We start from the raw sequence: 23,060 nt of genomic DNA on the forward strand, positions 1-23,060 counted from the left end.
AAGTGGCAAGCCCGGAATCGCCTGCTTATAAAAAGACATGGGATTGAAATGATGAGATGAAACTGTTGCACCACAAATCTTCCTATTTTTCTCTGGAACAGCGGAAGCCACTGTAAAGTACCAAAGATTGTTAATTACAAGACTTACATAGAAAAAGTCAAGTCCCTCTGGACTTGGTAAAAAGAAACAATTCGCTAAGAAATAATCACGTTTTGCGCCTTTGCTGGTCAGTGAGATCCTAATTGGCTCCATAGAGACTGTTATATGCCTCAGTTCTCTTCAAGCACGTAATAATATGTGTGATGTTTGATTTTTTCACATCCGCGGCTGCAGCATGTTAATTCGTGGTCTCAAAGGATGGTCTCAGAATGTCACTGGGATTGACCTTCTCGCCGTGCTTGTTGCCTTAGAAATGCATGCTCTGTTTCTTTAGATTTCATCTTCCCTGAATGGATCCCCTGCAGCTGTTGGTGAATAGATAGCAAGTGTCCTTGGCTCAAGCTCATGTAGGTTTTACTCTTCCCTGTATAAGCAAAAACATGTGAAATCAACTTGCCTAAGGCTACCAGTGACCTGCAGGCATATTGCTCTGTGCCTTTGGCTGCCAGTCAACAGGATCCCTGCCCAGGAAAGGTGGCCATAACTTTGTATCCCCTGAGTGGGTGGGTTACCTGCTGATCTGCAGATGATTTGGCATTCTCTCTCAACAGCCTTGCTTCCTAAAACTGCTAATTGACATGATCGAGCTGGCCAGAGTGCTGGCCATCCGGTGTCCTTTGGAAATTAGATTGACCATGCGTGCCAGGATCTAAGACACGACACCAACCCCATAGCTCTATTTATTGCATCTAATTCATTAGCTAGATATTAGGAGAGGCCTGATAAGATGAAGGAATGAGAGATAGAAGTGGGGAAGGTCAGTTCCCAGTTGGCCTGTTCTGGTGAAAAACTAGTTGACCTTCTGATGTCCGAAACTAGAGCTAATACATTAACTTTGTGGTCAATCTGTGGATGAGTTTCCGTTCATAACTAGATTGATGAGTGCCAGTTTCTTGCAAACTAGTTGTGAGGAAGTTAGAGAAATATGAAATACTTAGTCACCCTCATGGGCATTTATCGTTATTGATGAAAATCTTCTGGGTCAGTTAAAGATATAGTTTTGAGCCCAGTCCATAAGTCCATCAGTACCTCAGGTTCAGGTCATTGACATGCATCATGACACATCTGATGCCAGAGCCTTTTGTCAATAAAATCCTCTCGTAAACATCCAGCAAGGTCAGTCTGGAAACCGAGATGTTGTCCTACATCAGGAACAAATACGCTCTTTGTCTCTGCCTATATTATTGTCATAATCGATTTGCATTGTCTGGATATTGCCCTCTTGGTCACAGATGGCACCTCATGCAGCCAGGGGCAGAAATTGGCTGTCAACCATCATCTTCATGGGACAAAGGTACTGGCTGCTTTAATCATATTGCTGTCTTAAATCTTCTTGTCTGCTCTTACCCCTGTAAATGTTGACCAGCTGGTAGTTCACTCAGCCAATTGGCTGTCAACTCTGATATCTGGTTCAAAAGCACTGTTGCGTTTCTATTTGTGGTGAACTGGTGGATCAACTTAGGTACTGTTTGCCATCTATTTGCTGACTTAATGTTATAACCTGTCAGATTAACATTTCCACTTGGTGTCCTTTCTCAGGAACCAGGCTGAATTTGCTTGACAAACTTCATCAGTTCCTTTATTTGGTTATTGGTGGATTCTGCTAGACCATACTTTTGTGCAACCCCAGTGTCTTGTGTTCAGAAGGTCTGTTCTCTGCAGAGAAATGAAAAAATGTGTGCTCTCACTCAAAGTTTGGTAGTGCACATATGAGCCGACCTGACACCAAAGTACATCCTGTCATAAGTCCTCTTAAAAGCTTTTCAAATAACGTTTCTGTCTGTTGAGACTCATTCTAGTGGGCCACCTTGGAGCCCTGGAAAGTTGGTTCCCATCAATTTGTACTGCATCTCTTTGGAGTGGCCCCATCTCTCATGCATGTTTCATGGCCTGTCCGCCTGAGTTTTACCATTCTGATGTTTTGAGCGTGGGGCAGTGGTTTGAAGGAGGCTGCGCTCTACTACGCTTGGCTACTTTTAGTAATCTATGAATAGTTCAAAATTTTTGTTAAATTGATTTTGTGGTGGAAACTAGTGCTGGGGACATGTGCAGTTTATTAATTTAGCCTGGTGTTTATTTATAAATAAATATGTACCCCATGTCTTTTGTCCTTGAAAAGGCATGACATAAAACTCCCCCCTCCCCCTGCCTCCTGGTATTGGCAGCTGATCCTAGCATACACCTTCAAGTACAGGCAGTTTCTTGATGTACCGACACTTTGCTGTAATTACAGGGCTTTGCTCTTGTTTCATGACACTTCCCTTATGTAGTTCAACCAATTTCAGTTCAGAAAACCTGAAGGAAACTTTGCGAAATTCGTTCATTTAAAAAAATTGATTCTGTGGTGTGGACTGCTGGGTTTGATTGATTTCCTGTTAAAAATAAACCATGTGTGTGCTTATGTTATAGAATTCTGACATGGTACAACTGAACGACACCAATAGTATGCATATCAACAACTTCGGTTTCCATGGAAACCAATTTGAACTTCATTGGAGTGGATGATGCATATTTATAACGGACATTTTACTTTGATATTTTAAAACTCTTGAAAATATGAAGTATAATCCATTTATGGAAATGAAAATGCTTGTAGCCTAGCTGCTCGAACATCGCATACGCTTGGGCTCAGCCTCTGAAGGGTGAAGTGGCAACAAGACCGAGAGTGTGAACATGACCCCTGAATCACTGAATCACAAGTGCGCCACCCTTTCCTGTCATCTGTAGATTGCATGGAATCCATGATATATGCTGATGATAAGCAGGAAGAACGCAACTAAGAATCCCAATGATTGTGTTGATGATGTTGAGTTATGTTTCTCCGATACTCAAACTAGGTTCCTATCGATAGCACCTGTTCAAGCATTCTTATTGCTTCAGTCCATCTTAGACAAGAGAAGTATTCGTTCTGTCTGATAACCTTTAAATGAATGGCGATCCCGTAGGAGTTTGTGGGTTGCATTCTTGGTGAGAGGGAGATAACTGCTCGATAAAACATGTGTTTACTCTCAGATCGAGGAACCTTTATCATAAAAGAATGAGATTGCAGACAATTATGATTCGTCTTGACAGAAATAGAGTCCCCAGAAATAGAGTCCCCACCTTAGAAGTAGAGTCCCCACGGCACTGGGATTGTGGCTTCCAGCGTCTGGTTATATCTGAACTTCTCCCTGCTACTGCAGCCTCTTCTTCTGTGTCCTCATTGTACTCTATTGCAGTACTAACAGTCACCACATTATAATGAACGCAAAAATGCTTGATTGCTTGTGATATTCTCATGAGCGAGCATGTGATATTGGCATGTCAATCCTTTGAGAATGCGATAGTCTGCATACCAAATATGTCGGTCGACATCACGTCTACCATCACATGATTGACAATGTGCATCAGACCCTTCCACACTCCCAGTTTACAATATTCAATTCCTGGTGCTGCCCAATATCAGCATTGCAAAGTTCTGCACACAGGCCTTCTGATACGCTTCATCACCTGTTGAAAAAGAAATACCCATAAAGTCAAGCCTTTAGGGTAATTATGCATAAACATGGTAAGGTCAAGCCTCAGGGAATGTGCATCCCGCTGTCACACAAGGCCTTCTGGTGCATTTGGATGATGTCAAGTGTGTTCCAAGGACACAGTAAGGTCCTTCAGGGAAGATTCGTGTTAAAGCTGTGTTGATTCAAAATCCTCGGATTAGCTGTACTGCGTGCAAGATGGTAAAGGTTATCAGGCACACTAGGACAAAGACACCAAGGGGAAAATAATGGCATATGGTGAGCCCTTCAGAGAAATTTCTTGTAGTCCCACTTGTTAAACTAGTAGGCCTATAGATTCAAACCCGTACATCCTGCAACATGTCAAAGGTTTTCAGGTACAGTGACTATGACACTGCAGAAATAATGGTATAAGGTTGTCAGGGACTTTCCTAACAGCTACACTATAACCTGGAACAGGAGATTGAAACAGCAATCGTCAAGGCGATTGCACTATGACATCATTTGATAGCTAAACGCGTGGGAGTCAAATCACGTACATTAGTGGAGTTGGAGATAAGTACAAACCACTATCTTGTTATTTGATGTGTTCCGTGACACCATCATGTATGAAGCCACTCAAATAATGAAATATAACCTGGATTGTTTGTCAAAATATAGATATATATAGATATATATATATATATATATGACACCAGACAGTTAACTTGTGTATAGCCCTAATGATGGTCTTTGGTTTGTACTCAACATCTTGGTTCAGTTATATGAAATGGTTGAACTTAAAAAGCAAATTTGTTAAAAAAGGCATTTCGAAAGGTGACAAAAGGACAACTTTCTAATAAAAACATGTCAAAAAAACAAATCAGGAGGTACAATGTAGTAACTTGTTTTGACAACAAAATATCAGTTCACGCAAACAGCTGAAACTGACTTTCCTGCACATTTACTAACTTGAAGATAATGAAATCAAAAGGCATGCAAATATTTCCGGGTTCACTGTATTTTATTGTCATTCCTGAGCAATGTGATGGGCAAGTGGACACACCACATTTGTTCCAATTTCATAATTGCAATGTCACAACCCTTGTCTCAAATAACATAATCAGATTGACATGCGTCTCATTGACAAAGTGATGGAAGCGAATTGATTTATTTCCTATTCTTAGCATTGTTGTTGATTTTATTGTTTCATGACAAGAAAAACACTGTGAAGCTCCTCTGTTCAGGGTGTGATTACTAAAATTTCCACGGAGTATGAAATATGAGGCCATGTTGAAATATAGCCACCTAAAACGGTAGTATCGTATTATTAAAAATAGTTTGCCAAATTATCTGCAGCAGTATTGATGGTACAGTCCATGTATTTCTTATTCTAAATCAAGTATTTGTCGTTTTCTTCCCATCCATTTCAGCTGAGTGCCAGGTCCTTGGGCCTCCTGTTCCTGCAAGGTTGTCTAATTTCTCGCCTTCCTTGTGTCTTTTCAGCGATCTTCACAGTCATGTGCTACAATGTCCTCTGTGATAAATACTGCACACGCCAACAGTACGGGTATTGTCCAACGTGGGCCTTATCATGGGAGTATCGGAAAAAAGGCATCATCGAAGAGATCAGGCATTATAGCGCGGACATTATAAGCCTCCAGGTTAGTACATAAGGAAAAGAGCTTCTAAGAAAATACTTATGTAAAAATTAAATTGTTTTCAGTGAAATTTCTTAACTAAAGGACATCCTACATTCATGACCTTTATGGAGAGATGTTATGATTAGAGATGTTATATTGAGCTGAAATCGGCAATTTTGACAAGTGTCAACAATCTTGTTAGGGCATAATTTTTTGGAGAATCAAAATAAACAGAATAAGGAGCCAGTTAAAGTTGTTGTGTATAGTCGATCAGCGTGTGTAATGTTTATGATACTTAGCCACGACAGAACTCTTCACTTTGCCACCGCAAATGATGTTACCATTCGATAGGCAACAATTTTTGTTGTCAGTGGACGGGATATTTAAAACCAATGGTAACCGTTTTTTCGTTGATGAATTTTGTATCAAGTGGGGGAAGTCCACATCCCATTAAACCTTGTCAATATTCCATGCAGAGTCTGTGTTGTTCGTTGCTGTTGAGCATATTGATCTTCACTTCGCTGTTGACAGTTTTCAATCGCTATTTGTTCTCTGTGCTGATATACTATATACAGTGTCATGCTCACGCGTGGACACTATCTCAACCTTTATCAAAATAGAATTGATAAATCTTCTCATTTTTTACCAAAATAGACCTGATCCCTTCTATTCTTGACTATTAATTCCAGCATCGGGCTTCTTCCTTCCGGGAGGTCAGCCTTTGGAGTCCCAAACCCCATCCTATCCTCTGCTGCTATATTGTCTCCTATAGATTCTGTAATTGGTTTTCTCATAATTTGCTTGATAGGATCCAGTTTCTGCCCACAAAAGCATCTCCAGCTGTTCATGTTTTCCCTGGTCTAAACTGGCTTCATGCCACAAGTGTTTTGACAAAGTTTTGGCTCTAAACAAAGACTAAATCTTGTCCTCAGCAACTTGCCTTCCCTTAAGTGAGGACTTCTATGATTTCTTGTTTTTGAACAGATCTTTCCTGGGGCAGGAAATCATCTAAATGACCCTGTGATCATGCGCGACACCCCTCATTGATTTCAGGTCCTGAAAGCCCAGACTTAGTTGCGATCACTTGAGAAGCCCCAGCCTAGAGGTACACCACTGGCAACCATGCAAAAGGGCTCAGGTTTGCCTACGGGGAGGGGATGTGGAAAGGAGAGGAATGGGAACAGCAATGATATAAAGTTTTAGCCTTTTGTAGATGAGGCTGCCATGAAACTGGGTGATATCATCATGCATTGTGTTAAATCACACTAACTGCATCCCAGGGGGAGGACCCTTACATCAGACAGACACATTTTCTTTGTTTGAGTATCGTGCAATATACTTGATGGTAAGGAGTGGTTTGACATCATGTCTTGGCTCAATCCTGAGAAAAACAAACCTTTGTATTTCCATGATGGAAAGTGCACGCATGTAGATAACATTTTTCTCTCAGTCATGATGATGAAGTTGAAGGATCAGAAAGCTGGCTGTGACTCCCTGTCCTCTTTCATGTTATTATTTTGACTCAGGTCAGTACGTCTGCTCGGGAAAATAATAAACAATGATTGTTGTCGTATTCTTTGATGAATATGCGGAAATATTATTGTTTCCTTGATTTCTTTGATCTCTTCCTCGGTGTACATGCAGCCTTTTCATTGTCTGCCTCAACAAACTCTGTTCTTGTTCGGTGTGCATCGGGATGGTGAGGAGATTAAGATTGTCGTTGTCATGCAAAGTTTTAAAAAACTGGTTAATACTCTGGTCATCATCATCGATCTTCTGTTGCGACTGACCTTTACGAGCCCAGAAAGTGTAGAATTACGCAGGGGCCGCTCCTAAATTTTTACAGGTTTTCATAATGACCGTTTCTACATCACCTGGTGGTGGTGTTGGATTCATAAATTTTGTTGTAACGTCCTAATGGTGTCATTCAGTTTTATTTTATAGGACTTGACCAGGTTCAGATGGGAATTGTTGTTTTTATCAGTGCATGTCAAAACAATGGGTCCTTTTCAACGTTGCGAATCCCCTATTAAATATTCTAGGATTTCTTTAAGCGCACCGTAAGATGTCCCTTTAATTGGCAAGTGAATTGTGCTATGAATCGTCCCTGACCTAAATCTCACCTAATGCAACTAAAAATACTGAGACCCAGTCTATCAAATCAATGGAGATCACCGTCCTCCTGGTCTCGACTCCCCAGGAATCTGATCATAGCCGCCCTCAGTCGAACAAATGCGTGTCCTTCACCCCAGCTCATAAGATCAATAAAAATAAAAAGACTCCCTCGCCCTCAACTACCATCAGCCAAGTTAACACTATGGTAGCTTGGCACCATCTGCTGGCTGTCCGACATCTTTGCTGGGATCAATCGATAAGGAAATCAGTATGTATTCTTTAGTTAAAGCCCTTGGGGCGTCTTTTTTGTTGCATGATTTCAACTCACCAAGGATTTGTTGAAACCTTTGAATAATTGCACACATTATTGCCATTGCCCGGGATCAGATGACCTCCATCTCATGCAGTGGATAAAAGATTTATCTGTTTACCCTCGGATGTCTTTTATAGTGATTTGAGCAAATTTTGTTTGTGTCCTTGGGATATTTCATGTTATTGCCTGGCTGTTATTTTAGCATCCTTCAGCCATAGGAATAGATAAAAATCGACAATGGAGCTTCATCCAACCTTGGCATAGTCCACCATCTATTCTTAGGGGTCCTTATGTGTAACCCTTGCTCCACCTCACCACAGAGCGGTCGAAACCAAAGCAAGCGACATCCTGTCTGGAGTTCTAAAATTTACAATTGTTTACCTCTATAGGATTGATTGGTATGCCATGAGCCAATGTTTGTTCTTGTCGTCCGAAGGACGCTCCATTCAAGCATCCATAGTGCACTACAGCCTGACAGCTTGTACATTCTCCACACATATTGGGTACTTCCTTGTCTCACATACTAATGAGAAATGTGACCACTGGGTACATTATCGAATCTCGATGGTTGGCAACAATGTTGTTTTTCTTGGGTTTCAAGGTCGGTTTTCACAATAAGTCTATATTCCATATTAATTATTATGTATAAATCAATGCGGACAATAAGGATAGATCCATTATTCTGGTCATAACAGAAAGGATTTTGGTGCTTCTTTCTTGATCATGTAAATAAAGTGACATTCTCTCGCACACTTGTTTTTTCAGGGTCCTTGGTTACAAGTTTGCTTGGAGATGTAAAACCAAATCAAGTTCTGATATTATATGCCACTGGGCTATTGGAAGGAGTATGGGACTTTTATGATGCAGGCCACCGACTTTCCTTAAGTCGTGATGAGATGTACAACGGCTAACAAAAGTCATTTGATGCCACATCTCTATTAAAACAGTCTGATATTGGAAGGGCTGGGGTAGCAGCAGTAACAATTAGTCCTTGGTTAGATTAGGAGTGGGCAAATTGCTGCTCAGATATAGAGAATAAAGTCCTAATGATCATGACACTCTTCTGAGAGCGTATCAGTCTGGATATCCTCTTATCTGGTTGAGATCCAGTTTCCTCCAACATTATGTTACAAATTGCCAGATATTAGCTCCCGACCTGATCATAACAAAGCTGTTACTAGCCTCATTATAGACCAAGCTGCCTCTGCCCCGTCTTGAGAAAAATGTCAGCACCGGAGCTCTCGCGGGGGCTCAGAGTCAAAATGACAGGAACCATGCATGGATAATACTCTTGAAATAATTAATGGTCCTTTTCTCTCAATGTGAAATATTGTCATCATCATTAGGCCAAGCTGTTATGCCCCCTCTTGAAGTTAATGTCAATACCAGGGGGATGTGCCCTTGCGTCAGAATGACCTGAATCATGCGATTACTGTTGAAATTATTGAATCATCTTGTCTATAATATGCTTTAATGCCTCTTGTCTATGAATCTGATATATTCTCATCCCAAGGGCACGAAGACTTGGGTCATATTAGCTAAAGGGCCGGTGTCATCCTATTCAGCGCAGGTTCATATTATTCTTGAACCTACATTAACTGTCGACTGTACTGATCTACGTCTATGCTAGACCTGTAGCTATGGCTGAATGGAAAGGCTATTGCCATGGCAACGTTACCAGCATCCTAATGCATTCTAGTGCGTTGGTGGCGGTAATTCTGCAACGCACACTCCGATGGGATCTTCTCCCTCAAGTGTTCCTAATCGCACAATATCAGAATATGTTTTGCACCGGCGTATTTGTCAGTTTTGTTTGTTGATATGTTAAAAACTCTTCCAGCGGAACATCTTTAGAATTGAATGTGAAAGGGCTACCAGTTGCCTTTCCCCCACTTCATACTTTTGATGACCAGAGTTACCGAGTTGTTGACATCACCGAGGCTTATTTGTTTGTTGTCGCAGGACCGTGTCAAACAAATGTTTTCTAATTAAAAAGGGCCATTATGTACTTTAACTGGTCACAGTAGCTTGCCTCTTCCTGTAATGTGTTTTGAAAATTCATCATGCATTTCATCATTTATCAAATACCAGAAAAGGTTTTAGATCATCCTATCAACTATTCATGGATGTTCATTTGGCTGATTTTTTAATGCAACTAACCCATTAATTGGATTGGATGTTGAAGTTGTTGGAGATATAAACACTGTGAGGTCACTTTAGAAAAATTGAATAAACAGTTCAGGGGTTCACATGCAAGTATTTGTTCATTTGAGATATAATGAGCTTTTTACTTGTGACATAAGCCTAAAAGTGTATAAAGCCCCTAGTTGTTTTTGTGGCCTTCCATTGATTTCTGCAAATGGGTGCATTTTCAATGCTAAAACCATTAAGTTTAAGAGTTTTGCACCTCTAAAGTTTGCGCTTGTGCCCCTCTTGGGGAAAATTGCAAAGATATCAAGCTTGCAAAAATGAATTGGTTTACAGTAACTATGTCTTTGACATGACCACTGCACGATGTTGATTTGTTGTCATAGTTTCATCATGAAATGTTACCAGCTGTCTCCTAACGGGGGCCACAAAAACTCGATTGATGTGACAACAGTTTCGGTGTCCCATTGCTCCAATTGTTCCTTGCCTGAGAGATCATATCATTGGATTGTAGTGCGGAGTGTCCTGTTGATTGTTAATGGTGACTTAGTTGCAGCTTTGAATTATGACACCATAAAACATGAATACAGTTGGCAGATGGTTGGTCGATGCAACCATTATGTGTCTGATTGTTCAATAAAATTGAAAAAAAACCATGCCTTTCCTCTACTGTTAAAAATTATTATTCTGCTGAACAAAGCACTGTGTTAAATACATTGTGTGATATGTATATTCACATGAATAGGATGTACATACAATCGGAAATTTATAGAATGGAATTATATATTGTATAAAGGGGAGTGGGTTTATTTTATATCTATGATGCTATTATCGAAAAGCAGTTTAAAAATCCCATTTGCTTGTCAGATATAAAAGAGAGGGATGTTGATAATCCGCAGAGATTGTTAGAAAATAATTGAATTTCAAAATGTTATGTCTGGCAGATGATGTATGTTACAATATCTGATGTTGGCGGAAAGTTTTCCTTTGAATTCAAGGGTGTTATTTGCTTTGTGAATATATTTGCTACATGACCATCACAAATTTCCTACTTGCCAGTGCAGATGATATCACAATTTGTGAAAGTTTGGTGTGTCCTTCCAATCCGTCAAGCAGTCCATGATATGGTTTAAACTGTGGCAAAATAGCATCGGAGAACATGATGTTTATGGACCGGTCACATGACGCCATGTGTCAAATGACATGCAGAGACTCGTGGTTGTCAATAGCTTTTCGCTGGCAATCATTTTGTGAAGAGATTGACTTTTGTAAACTCAGCTCTTCCATCAAATATAGCCCAAAACTATTTTAATAGTCAATGAACAGCAACTACAACATCAAATAAATTATTTATAGTACTGAGCTGATTGATAAATGCATCTGGTAATGTTTTTAGCTTACCATCCTGCTGTATTGAATATTCAAAAAAATTAATATCGTTTTATGAAATATTAGCATTGCATTGCTCACTAGTTCTAGGTTTATGAGTCTAAATATCACTGATGCATCTTTTCAGGATTTTGGCAGTCTTTCTGGTTGGTCTGTATGGAACAATACAGCCATTCAAATCAAAGCCTGCGCCAACTTCTTTAGAACTGCCTATAATTTGTCTCTGGCTAACTGGCATTTGATGTTGTGTACTCCCAAAAGGTCACCAAGCTAATCGCTTGAGTTCTGTTTTGCTGGTGTCCTTTCATTATCATGGGTCTATCCTTCTTTTGTTAATTACATCAAACAAACTAATGCAGTATAGGATCAGGCAAGAGATAATTACATACTCCAGAAATACAGACTTAGTAAGCTTTTTGCATGAAATATTCATTAACCCCCTACCACCAGATCGGATCTGCCCCTATGTATTATGATTGGGGATTAAGCCTGAGGATTGCATCCGAGTGAGTACTTTGCCTTGGTGGCAGCAGTAATGGTTAGGCAACCATAACTTATTGGATCAGTGCAAGTGGGAGAGCAGTCAAAAATCACACTTGGATGTGTGCCTTAACCCTGTGACCTTTGAACCCAAAATATTCTTTATTGATACAATGTCTTTAGTTCCTTTCAGCAATACTTGAAAGTGCTCGAGGAATAAGAGAAGGGCAAAGGTATACGATTCTATGTGATGATAAAAAAACATTACCAACGAGTAGTAATCCTTGTCTAATCATCACTCTATGACCTTTCTCTTTACAGGAGGTTGAAACGGACCAATTTTATCATTTCTTCCTGCCAGAACTGAAGTCCGACGGTTATGAGGGTGTTTTCGCGCCGAAATCCCGGGCTCGCACAATGAGTGAAAATGAAAGGAAGCATGTCGACGGTTGTGCTATTTTCTACAGGACATCCAAGTACGTAACTTTGGGCTTTTTAAAGATTTCTCGATGCTTGAGAAGTTTCTCAACAAAATCCTACAAGTAAAATAATAAGTCATGTCGTGGTTTGCTTTATCATGACGGATTGTTTGCCAGGTGCCAGTCCACTCACCCTCAAAGCTTGATTGATAAAATGAGTCCCGACAAGGTGTCAACTTCTACCCCGAGAGAGATATGGAAGTATGAAAAAAGAATCTTCTCTAAGAATTAGGTGACTGTCCAAAAATTATCTCTGTTGAAATCTAGTGTTTTCCCGATGAGTTCCTATTTCTTCCTGTATAAAGATCAGGGTATTATAGGTTTATAAGACGTACACCTGACCCTGCTTGAAATATCATATCCAAGTAAACATGATTGGCAGAATTTCCTCAAGACCAAGAAGTACGGACATGTACAGTCTTCAATTGTCTGACGTCTGCTTATGTCACTCTCTCATCCTCGTTGCAGGTTTTCTCTGTTGAAAGAACATTTGATGGAGTTCAACCAGATTGCGATGGCGAGTGCCGAAGGGTCCCATGACATGTTGAACAGGGTAATGACAAAGGACAACATTGGCCTCGCCGCTCTTTTAGAGACCAAAGAGGGTGTGTTTGAAAATGGTAAGTGACTATTAGGAGAGCAGGCATGTCAGGCTTGAAATCTTTGGCAACATACCACTCCATCCATGTGGAGTTGTTGTTGGTTTGCGAGATGGGAATTGCTTTGTTTCTGTCTACCGTTGCCACATAGGCCAACATTTTTGAAGTGGTGAAACCTTTCGGTTCTTTAAATTAACACCAGGGGCCCTGTAGCCATGGGTGCAAAATAGCAATGGCAGTTCACATCAGACTGCCGCCTGGAGAGATTCTTGACATTTCGCAGCCAATGATTGTTGGCTCTAAAACTTGATCCTGAACAAGGATTTGGGCTACACATAACATCGATGACATTTTATCTGTTTCTCAAGTGTGGATTCAATCTAATCTATACTTGGTATCACTGAAAACTGCATGCAAAATTGATGTCATTTTTTTCTCATCTGCCTATTAGTTCATCATTAGTGAGTATCCAGTTGAAGTTATCTATTCACTCAATGATCAATTTAAGGTGATTAATCGATGTTATTCTAATACTTGGAAGAATAGCTGGTACATGAATATTGGATTGCATCAAAAACTAATGAAGCAGGCATTGAATATCATAATTTTTTTAATCGATTTTTCTCGTATTGTTTCTCATATTGCTGAATGTTATTTTTGTGCCTGATAAATCATCATTAAAAGCTTCAGTTCCTGATGGTGCAAAAATCAATGAAACAGGCATTGAAAATTGTGATTTTTACAATTGATTCTTCTCATATTGCACGCAGAATGGCATTTATGCGCCCAATAAATCGTTATCAAAAGCTTTAATGAATGACTGCTTCGTTGCCAGGTGTACCCCCAGATAATCAAATAAGGCAGCCGATCCTGGTGGCGACAGCCCATGTTCACTGGGACCCAGAATACAGCGACGTCAAGCTTATACAAACCATGATGCTCATGTCCGATCTGAAGAACTTCATCGAAGAAACAACAACCAGTTTGCGTCCAGGCGCTCCGCTCGCCGACTGCAATAGCCTGCCGCTGATTCTGTGTGCTGATCTCAACTCATTACCAGAATCTGGTGAGTATACTACATCATAAACTAAGTCCATGTTCCGAGGGTGTTGGAGTAGCCTGGTGTGAGGAATCTGACTTGTCATCCAAGCATCATTGGTTTCATTCTGCACTCTGACACATCTGACTTGGTACACAAAAAGTGAGAAATGTCAGTAGCCAGTGACTGATGGACTCCTTTCTGGCTGAAGCCTGTGTGACAAGGAAAATAACCTTATTTAGCTCCCAACCACAATGGCATTGAAGACAAACGCTAACTAGATCATACCCAGAGTGAGATTACCAGAATCTGGCAAAACATAAACACATGTCTGTTTGACTCATTACTAGAATCTCATGAGGGGACAAAAGTTTCCTCTTGGCTTATTCTGTTTCTTTTCCAATTTTATACGTGGTAACACTCTTGTATCTGTCTGAGTTGTCGGTTTTTGGCAATTCACAACAGCCAGTCTGACTTAGTCTCAAGTAGACATCGGGGGCTATTTAGTCAAAAGTTGGATTAGGCTAGGTCTACCAGGAGTGACCACACAGTGACATGAATCAATAAAAAGCCTAGTCTCCATGCAACTGGCTTCTTTCTGATATGCGGAGCAGGTTGTTTATGGATTGGCATCTGTCTGATTGGAATAAACAAGTCTCTCAAGAGCTGCATGATGGTGTTGGATAGAATGTAAGATTATGGAGCATTCTCCGGAATAGTTAAAGTGATTTGTAAGTGGATTGAGTGTTCTCCTTCAGCAGACTTGCCTATTGTGTCCACGGTTCTGTAGTATGCCCCAAAAAATTGTCTGGTTAAAGAGTTGGTCTTTTTTTCCTAAGCAATTTCGCCAATATTGTTGTGATTATTGTCAGAGAATTGATGGCAGCAATGATAAAATGGCAATAGGTCAAAGATTTGTGGCCATATTGTTCTCATTCGTGTCTGAGAATTCCAAGTGTCCACGCTGGTAAGATCTAAAGTATGAAGTTCATGTCTTTTATTGGCATTCTCCACAGTGATTGCGATGGGAAATGAGAAATTACTGATTCCATGCACTTCGGGTAAAAACTGCTGCAAATGAAGATATATGAACAGCAAACTTTAAGCCCACCCATCAGGCTTGGAATGCATCCTAAATTGTTATCTACCCAGTTCTTCCTGTGATATGACTTCTAATTTGGATGCTACATTACCATTTGGGGATTTTTCTCCAATTCTTGGTATGATATATCGCCCTGCAAAATTCAATAAATTTTGCCTGTCTGTGAGTTTTTTGGTGTAATTTTTCGACACAGATCGTGCGTCTGCTTGCAGATTCACTGCTGGTCTCATAAAGTGCAAACCTAGTAGACATATTCTGCACAGTGACCTAAGACTTTTTCATCCCCCCTAAAAATGTTGACCCACTTATTTCTCATTATGTATAATCCACAGTCGAAAATTGCTGTTACCCTATGTTGGCTTTTTGGTAAAATTGGTTCGAAGATTGTTGAACCTCTATTATTCATGTCACCTGCAATAATCAGTGTCAGAACTTAATGATTAAAGATGTATTGGGTAACTGTAACTCAGTATCATTACAACCATTGATACAATCTCTGCTAATACATATTTTGTCGGGAAGGCAGATAAAAGTTTGAAGCCATGAGATAAAAAGTAGGAAAAAGCTGAAAAGGAAAATGGAATAGTTTAATGTGCATTGTCTAGCAAGGAGTCATACCTTGGTATCAATAGACTCATGTCTTATCTTATTACTCTGCCACCACGCCTAGTTAACTGACAGTACAAACTCGTTGAGAAGAATCGGATCTGTTGGCAAGAATCTGGGCGTACTCACAATTAACTTTGTCTGACAAATAAGTAAAAACTGACGTGGTCTTTCTACTTTAAGGTGTGATTGAATATCTGGTGGAAGGAAAGATTGCGGCCAAACATGTCGACTTCAAAGATTTGGGTTACGAGGATTGCTTACAGAAACTCACTACGATCGACAACCCAGATTTTCTTGGTCATGATTTTCGGTTGTCGCGTTCGTACAGCGACGACGTGATGCCGTACACAAATTACACGTAAGTATTATGGGCAAGACGGGCCGTTTCCTAATATCAACTTGTGAAAAGTGTTTGAAATTAAAGGAGCTTTGAAAGGAGGTCCATTACAAGTTTGCATAGTTTGCTGGTGGCTTTGGTTGGCCAACATGGTGAATTCCGCAATAACAAAGAGTGGGGGTCAGAGAGGTCCACAAGATTAGAAGTTTTATGGGCCATTTCCGAGTTAAAATGGGATGGCTGCAAGGTTTTTCCTACCAGCCAAACTAAGTAAAAGATAATGTCTTCAACGGAGTGGTCTCCCTGGGTGGGAATTTCAAATGAACTTGTTGCAAATTGCTAAGTTCAAGACTCTTTCTCCAGGTTTGACTTCAAGGGCGTCATTGATTATATCATCTTCTCGCGGGATTACATGACGACACTCGGAATTCTCGGCCGAATCGACCCCGACTGGTTCAAGGACAACAAAGTCATCGGCTGTCCGCACCCACATATCCCGTCAGATCATTTCGCACTACTGGCCGAGTTCGAACTCCACGTACCATATCCTACAAACACACGAGGGAACACAAACAATTTTCATGGTTCACGCAGGTAGTCACTTTCTGTGCCACCGATAACACCGACCAACTCCGTGAATTTTCTCCACCCGTTGAGAAGCAATGATTGACTGTTTCGTACTTCTGTAGCTCAAACACTGTCAGCTGCTGCCATCTTGTGTCTGATGATGGTTCTACGCTTAGTTATGGTGCTTCTGGCAATATTTCTGTTAGTGGTCACAGCTAAATTTTTGTTTCATCTTAGGTTGGTAGGAATTGCCTGTGCAATTCAAATACTTATGTCATGGAAATGTGCATGGTAGTTCCTGCATGCTCAGGTGTAGTTGACTGTGTGCAATTAATGGGGGTATTTCATTTTGATACATAAAAAACTTGCTGCAGTTTCCTGCAAGGCTTTGAATTGAAATGGGACTGTAATAGAACTGTTAAGGTGGGTTTTAATTGGAAGCATTTTATTAAAGTGCATAATCTGCTGAATTTATTTTCCACAGCATTTCAACTTATTTGTGCTGCAAGCAGTGGTAGTTTTTTTTGTTTAAATGCCAAGTTAAAATCAGTTTTGCAGGAAACTGTGAATAGTTCGGGTACTTAAGCAAATATCTGTTGGAATTAAAAAATATCTTGCCTGAATTTTTGGGATTGTCTTCTTTATCATGCAAATTTTGCAGTCTGGCTCCACTTAAACGTTGGCAGTTTCCCCATTCTGATTGCTGTTTAAATTCAAAGTTTGCTGTGGAGTGTGAAAGCACCCTGATGCAATCAGGCTATAAGCCCTTTTATTGATTTCCATAACAGCGGAAACAGCTGTTCTTGTTGGCAAACTGTGGAAACTGTGTGTCATTTACCGCCATTGGATTAATTTCAATGTAAGTTTATGACTCAGCAATCGTAACTGACCACAAACACCCTCGTGGGAAACGGCCAGTTCCAACTGCAGTTGAAACGTTTCTTTGTGGCAATGAAATCAACTTTGAAATAGTGCAAAATGCTGCAATTTGGACTATGGTAAAGACTTCAATCATCGGAATTTTAGAGGGATCACGTTCTTTGCATGGTCTGACTGTCTACAACTTTGACACCATCCATCCACTTTTGGTGCATTTCTTCATGAACTCAGTCAATTATGTTTGTTGCTTTGTCGCCACAAAGAATTTCAAGGTAGGCTTATCACGTCTTCAGTCAAATATCTTCTGTGGCCAATCTGGTTATGATTTTAAAGTGGTCTATTATCTTTCTCGTGCACTATTCTGATTAATTTCATCTTAGTTCACAAGTTTGAGCTCGAGCCCTTGTAAATTTATTTCGTAGTGACATATTCAACGAATTCAACATTACTTTTGTTAAATTTAGCATGAAATCTGTCTGAATAAATGAATTTTGAAGAATCTGATTTTTGTTCAAAAACTGAGGAAATGAATTGATGCGCACATTTCTTGACTTTCCACCTGAATACTGGGGCACTTGTCTTGGGTATTTATTTCTGTACATACAGGCACTTACATAACTTAATGTCTCTTTCTATTCAATTTGGATGACTGTTACGTAATTGTTTTATTCAATGATCATATGCTAGATGTTTTACTTCATGTTGGGTGTGAGACCTAGGTGTATGTTTTGGTAGCTATCTCATAATATTTTGTGTCCATTTCTGTGTATAAATAGAAGCATGCTAACATTAGCAGAATGATTTTAAATGTCTCTTATGTTTTAAACTGTAGCACTGATATTTTTATTCTGCACACATTTTTCAAGTGAAAAGTGGATGGATGGTTTAAAAGTTGAACATAGGTTTGAGGAAATATTATTTAAATAATGAGAAGGAAATATTTCACAGGTCAACCCAAAATTTTGGAAAGGTGAAAATTCTTGTTAATTTTGACTTTGAATGGTTTAAACCACGAGTTGTCTTAGTCTAAATGTTGGTAGTATTTAAAAAAAGACACCTGTGTAAATTTCCAAACTTAACTTAAACTTGCGGAAAGAGTTATATTTCTTTTGCTGCTTCGGCGATTGGAAATTCTTGCTCTTAAGTAGATCTTGGAAGTTTCTGGTAATTCTCCTGTATATAGGCTAAATTTTGTACTGCTTGTCCTCATTCAGGAAATGCGACTAGTTTTTCGCCAATTTTTTTCAGCATGAAGAAGTGAATGGTATTGAAACATATCATTTGTATTTGATTGGCTGTTTCTCGTTTGCTATGTATTCTAAATCGTTGCTACAGTCAGTCATTGCTCCATCTGGTGGGGAAAACATAAACGAGGAAAATCTTGCTCTCATAAATAACATTGTTTCTTTGTGAGAAATGACATGGCATTTTGATTCAGAAAAGTATTTTCTGGAAAATTTGGTGGCCGTTTGTTTTTTTCCGGTTGTGCCATGAGATTAAAGTGTCACAAATGTTTCAGCTACCCGTGGAATTGGTATTGAATATGATGGACTCACCCTGATATAGTATCAGTCATGTAAATGTAAATGGATTATGAGGAAAGAGTGTCTATTTTTGAAGTCACTGCTATGTATATAAATGTATAAACTCGAGAATTTGGACACTTTTGGACATGGACGTGACGTAGTCATTTCATGTCCGAGCTGGCTTGGATAATGGATCATGAAAATGTACAACATAATTTGATTTCGTAGAAATTGATCACTGGTTTCTTTGAAAGTTTGCATCATTTGTCTAATTCTTTCGTAATGTCTTGATCGAGTCGAAAGCTTTATTTGGGAAGATACTGGTACTAACGTCATCTTGGAAACTTAGTTGAAACTACTTTTAGGGATCCATCAAACGGTTTTAAGTCGGTAGAAAGGCATGTTTTATACTTTATGGGTATTTATGATACCATCTTGGAAGATCTGAGGTATGCAAAAAAGAGTAGGAATATGACATATTTAGAATTTGGCGAATACAAAACTTTGTTTTAGTAGAAGTAAATTTCTGAAGCCACGCTTATTGGGTGGTACATTTTCCCATTAGGAATGGCGTCGAGATTGTCTTGCTAAACTTTTGTCTTTTTGTCAAGATGACCAATGTTGACTTTTTTGATATCTGGGTATGAATTGGTTAAATCTTCTGATTGCTGGTTTTCAGTCAATCATCAGGCAGTCGGTGGTGTCACTCCGACAAACGTCTGCTTGTATTTTGGGCAACAAAATTAGTAAAGAAACAGTACCGAAACCTATGAGAATCAAACAGATGTTTTTGAACCCTTAACCCACTGTCAGATTGGCTGAATTCTGGTGACTTGTCTTGTTTTTGATGACAGTTTATTTAAGGTCATCAGTGTTGGTTGGACTTTAGGCAGCTCATTTATCATTATTCATTCTCAATTTCACCTCTTCAGGGTTGTTTTGGGTGATTCTGCAGTTTGGCACATTTTCCCAAAAAGTAACTTGGGCAAAAACAACGCCTGTGCCTTATCTTTCATACTTTTGTTTTATTGTACTTCCAGTTGACTAATTTTAGATTAAATCTTTGCAAAAAGGGATGAATTTCTGGCTTTGGCTCAATATAGTAGCACTATTTGCTGGCCATTTTTTGGAAGTGGAATCAAAATAGCTTAACATGGAAACTGCAAAACTGCATATTGACCCATCATGTCTACATCTAAAAGTTTTTAGCTATGAGCACGTTATCATAAGCTATCATTGGGAGAAAAACATTTCAAAATGTCACTGTGTTTTTGGTTTCAAAATCTTCATAGACACTGGGTACTTGTAGGGTGAACAATGGCAGCATTTCTGTGGGTTCGGGATGACAGATGTAAAAAAGATTGCTTTCACCGAGTATTCTGGCTAGGAAATTTAGATATATCTGTGTATGGCTTTTCTGAATGCACAACAGAAGGAGATTGTGGGCATAGGGAATTCTTGACATGAGCAACTTGAGGCACAGAATGGGCAGCGCTTGTGCATTGTTGATTTGGTGCGCCAAAGATTATTCCCACCTTGAAGTAAACGATAATTGGATTACAAGTACGAAATTGTGATCTCTTATTACAAAACTAAGAGTATTTTTCCATTTAAAATAGTGAAAATAGAGTAACAAATATAGCCTTTTTTATAGGAGTGATTTACCTTATAGAGAATCACTGCTTGATAGGTTTTTAAGCACTAAACATAGATTGATTTGATAATCTTATAGATTCTTGAGGGTTCTCTTCAAGTTGAGCTCTGTGGTGGAATTTTCTGTCCGATTATACTGGGTGAGAAAGCACATAATTGTCAAAGATAATTTATCGCCTGTTTTTGAAAATTCACGAAAAAAGTACTAGGATTGCAATTTTTTAATTCTGAAGATTTGGGTACTCATTCAAAGTTGTTAGGGTGTCATTTTTTTTCATAGGGTTTTGTATTTTTTGTACTCCTATGATTTTGGTTGATATCAAATTGTCAAAGGATTCATAAAATTATAAGTGCTTCTGTAAAAAAGGCTTTGATTGGGTCTCAATTCGTAGCCACCATGCATAATATTAAAGTGTGTGTCAAAACTAAATTTCACACCATATTTGGGGAAACGTCTTGGTTTTGCAAAAGTCCATTGACAATTATGAAAGTTCTACTCAGAAATTTTTTTTTTGGACCCCACATTTTCGATTTAGTTCCTGAAGATTAAAAAGATAATGGTTGTTTCATTGGGTCAGGCTAGTGCCCTCGAGAGAATAACTTACTTTTGACATACACTGTGGGTGTGAAGTAAAAACTCAGGATATTAGCAAAGCTATTCAGCCGAGTTAATTAGGTTGAGAAATTTTCAAAATATTCGTTAACAATTCACAATGCAAATTAACCCCTTTTATAATATTCCTTTTATCCTTATGTCTGAAGACATCATGAAACAAGTTTAACATCTTATCTCTGAACTCAACTCCAGATCTTGTATCAGTGCAATTTATTTAAACCTCTTAAAATGATCTGCAGAACATTTTAAACTCTTGATGAGCATATGAAAAACTTAGCTGAAAGGTCAAAGCGATATTTCGAGATGAGCATGTGTGACATTTCACATATTCATGAAGTGCCCATCAATTTGACAGGCCTGCAGTACAGAAATAACATTGTTTACAATGCCATTAAAACTAAAAAAATTTAATAAGGATCCTCCAAAGTGTTTTCCTCAAATTTATTTTTCATTTCAAGTGTTGTCTGGTAAACACTACAGATGTTGTCATCTGCCTGAGCAGAACACTTGTTGTTCAGTCGAGTAACACAATCATCTCAAGTCCAATGGACTATAATTGTATATCATGTTCTACGGATGATCATGCTTTTTCAAATTTGTAGATTTTTGCCTGGCGTTTTTGGCTGGGTTTAGTCTACGAAATTGTACCCGCGGCCTGTTGGTCCGGTCACGGCAGATTCAAATGTAGCAATAGTGATTGCCATGTAGACATCATGCTTTGCCCAGCCATCGTTATGCAAGTCAAAACAGGGTTATTATTAAAGCATATTTTGTACTTTTGGAACTGCCATTGTAACTTATAATAAAGTATGAATAGATAAAAACATGTTATTTTGCTGTGGGGCTTGCATGATGATGTGCTGGTGTTTTTACTACTACTATGACATTCCTGTAAACTTATCAGATGGGTTGTCATCACACCTTAATAACCTGTTTGTATATTTTGTGTCCATTGTTGAGGACGAATAAAGTGTCCAGATAATGCATTAGAAATTTATGACTTGCATCTTTAGTACATTGCATGTTTTTGGCAGGTGAGGCGTGGTCGCTTCCCTTCAACGTACCAAAACCTTTAACATTATTGGACAACCAAATTTCAATTTTAACACCAATAGTGACAGTGGCGCTGTCTCGTGGCAGAAGTTAGAACTGAAATTTTCGACCAAAACTTTCAGTTCCACTTTTTACCGCAAGACGGCGCCTTTGTCGTCTAAGCCAATTTCCAATGAAATTCTCTCCTTTCATAGGCCTTTTGGGCAGATAGGCTTATTACCAATGTAATTAGACGTTATGTTGGGAAATTAATGGGCTATTTAGCTCTATCTGCTTACATATAACCAAGATCGGTCTGTCGTTTTTATTCATCTTCCACCCATCTTGGACAAAAGTTCCTGGACATCCTCTTCATGGAGGAGATGGTTGTGACTAGGGACTGGAAGCTAGGCAAACCTGTTAGACAAAATCACCATGCAATAACTGGAGATGTTCTTGTCAGTATAGCCGTGACTGGCCAGATCAACTCCTGAACTGTCTTGATGCTTTCTTCAGCTTCTCCGCTGATGGGAACAAATCTTTTGCAATATATTGTTGTCCTTAAGGTCGTGGCAGTTTCTAGCGAAATCTGCACGACATTTAGGGAGCCTTTGTCACAGCCAATAATGTATGCTTGAATATGGTAGTGCCCATTTAGCACCACATGCAATATGTGACAAACCATAACAAAATGAGCTGCATGCACAAAAGATGAGCCTAAAATGACACCATCAAAATGATGTACTCCGATGTCTCATAAGGCAGATGACAGTGAAATGAACAACCAGTCCATCTCAACCCGTCAAGTTCGGAGAGACATGGGACTTGTTTCGTCATGGCAGGTCACATATGTTCGCCTTTTGGGTTGGAAGGGGCCCCCGAATGAATTTACAGTAGGCTTA

At 39.3% G+C, this 23,060-nt stretch overlaps 1 protein-coding gene across 4 annotated transcripts in view; it reads left to right on the forward strand.

Annotated features, from left to right (window-relative positions):
• The window catches only part of LOC135490928 (CCR4-NOT transcription complex subunit 6-like), a 46,746-nt gene extending 24,627 nt beyond the window's left edge, over window positions 1-22,119 (forward strand). For all 4 annotated transcript variants that reach the window (XM_064776527.1, XM_064776535.1, XM_064776511.1 and 1 more), the window contains 6 exons: window positions 5,139-5,296; window positions 12,042-12,196; window positions 12,668-12,819; window positions 13,634-13,864; window positions 15,729-15,906; window positions 16,249-22,119. In XM_064776527.1, coding sequence (XP_064632597.1) covers window positions 5,139-5,296; window positions 12,042-12,196; window positions 12,668-12,819; window positions 13,634-13,864; window positions 15,729-15,906; window positions 16,249-16,483 — 1,109 coding nt within the window. In that variant the 3' untranslated portion in view covers window positions 16,484-22,119. The remainder of the gene's footprint in view (window positions 1-5,138; window positions 5,297-12,041; window positions 12,197-12,667; window positions 12,820-13,633; window positions 13,865-15,728; window positions 15,907-16,248) is intronic.
• Window positions 22,120-23,060: the final 941 nt, after the last annotated feature.

The sequence above is a fragment of the Lineus longissimus genome, chromosome 1, assembly GCF_910592395.1.
Source record: "Lineus longissimus chromosome 1, tnLinLong1.2, whole genome shotgun sequence".
NCBI classification, from domain to species: domain Eukaryota; kingdom Metazoa; phylum Nemertea; class Pilidiophora; order Heteronemertea; family Lineidae; genus Lineus; species Lineus longissimus.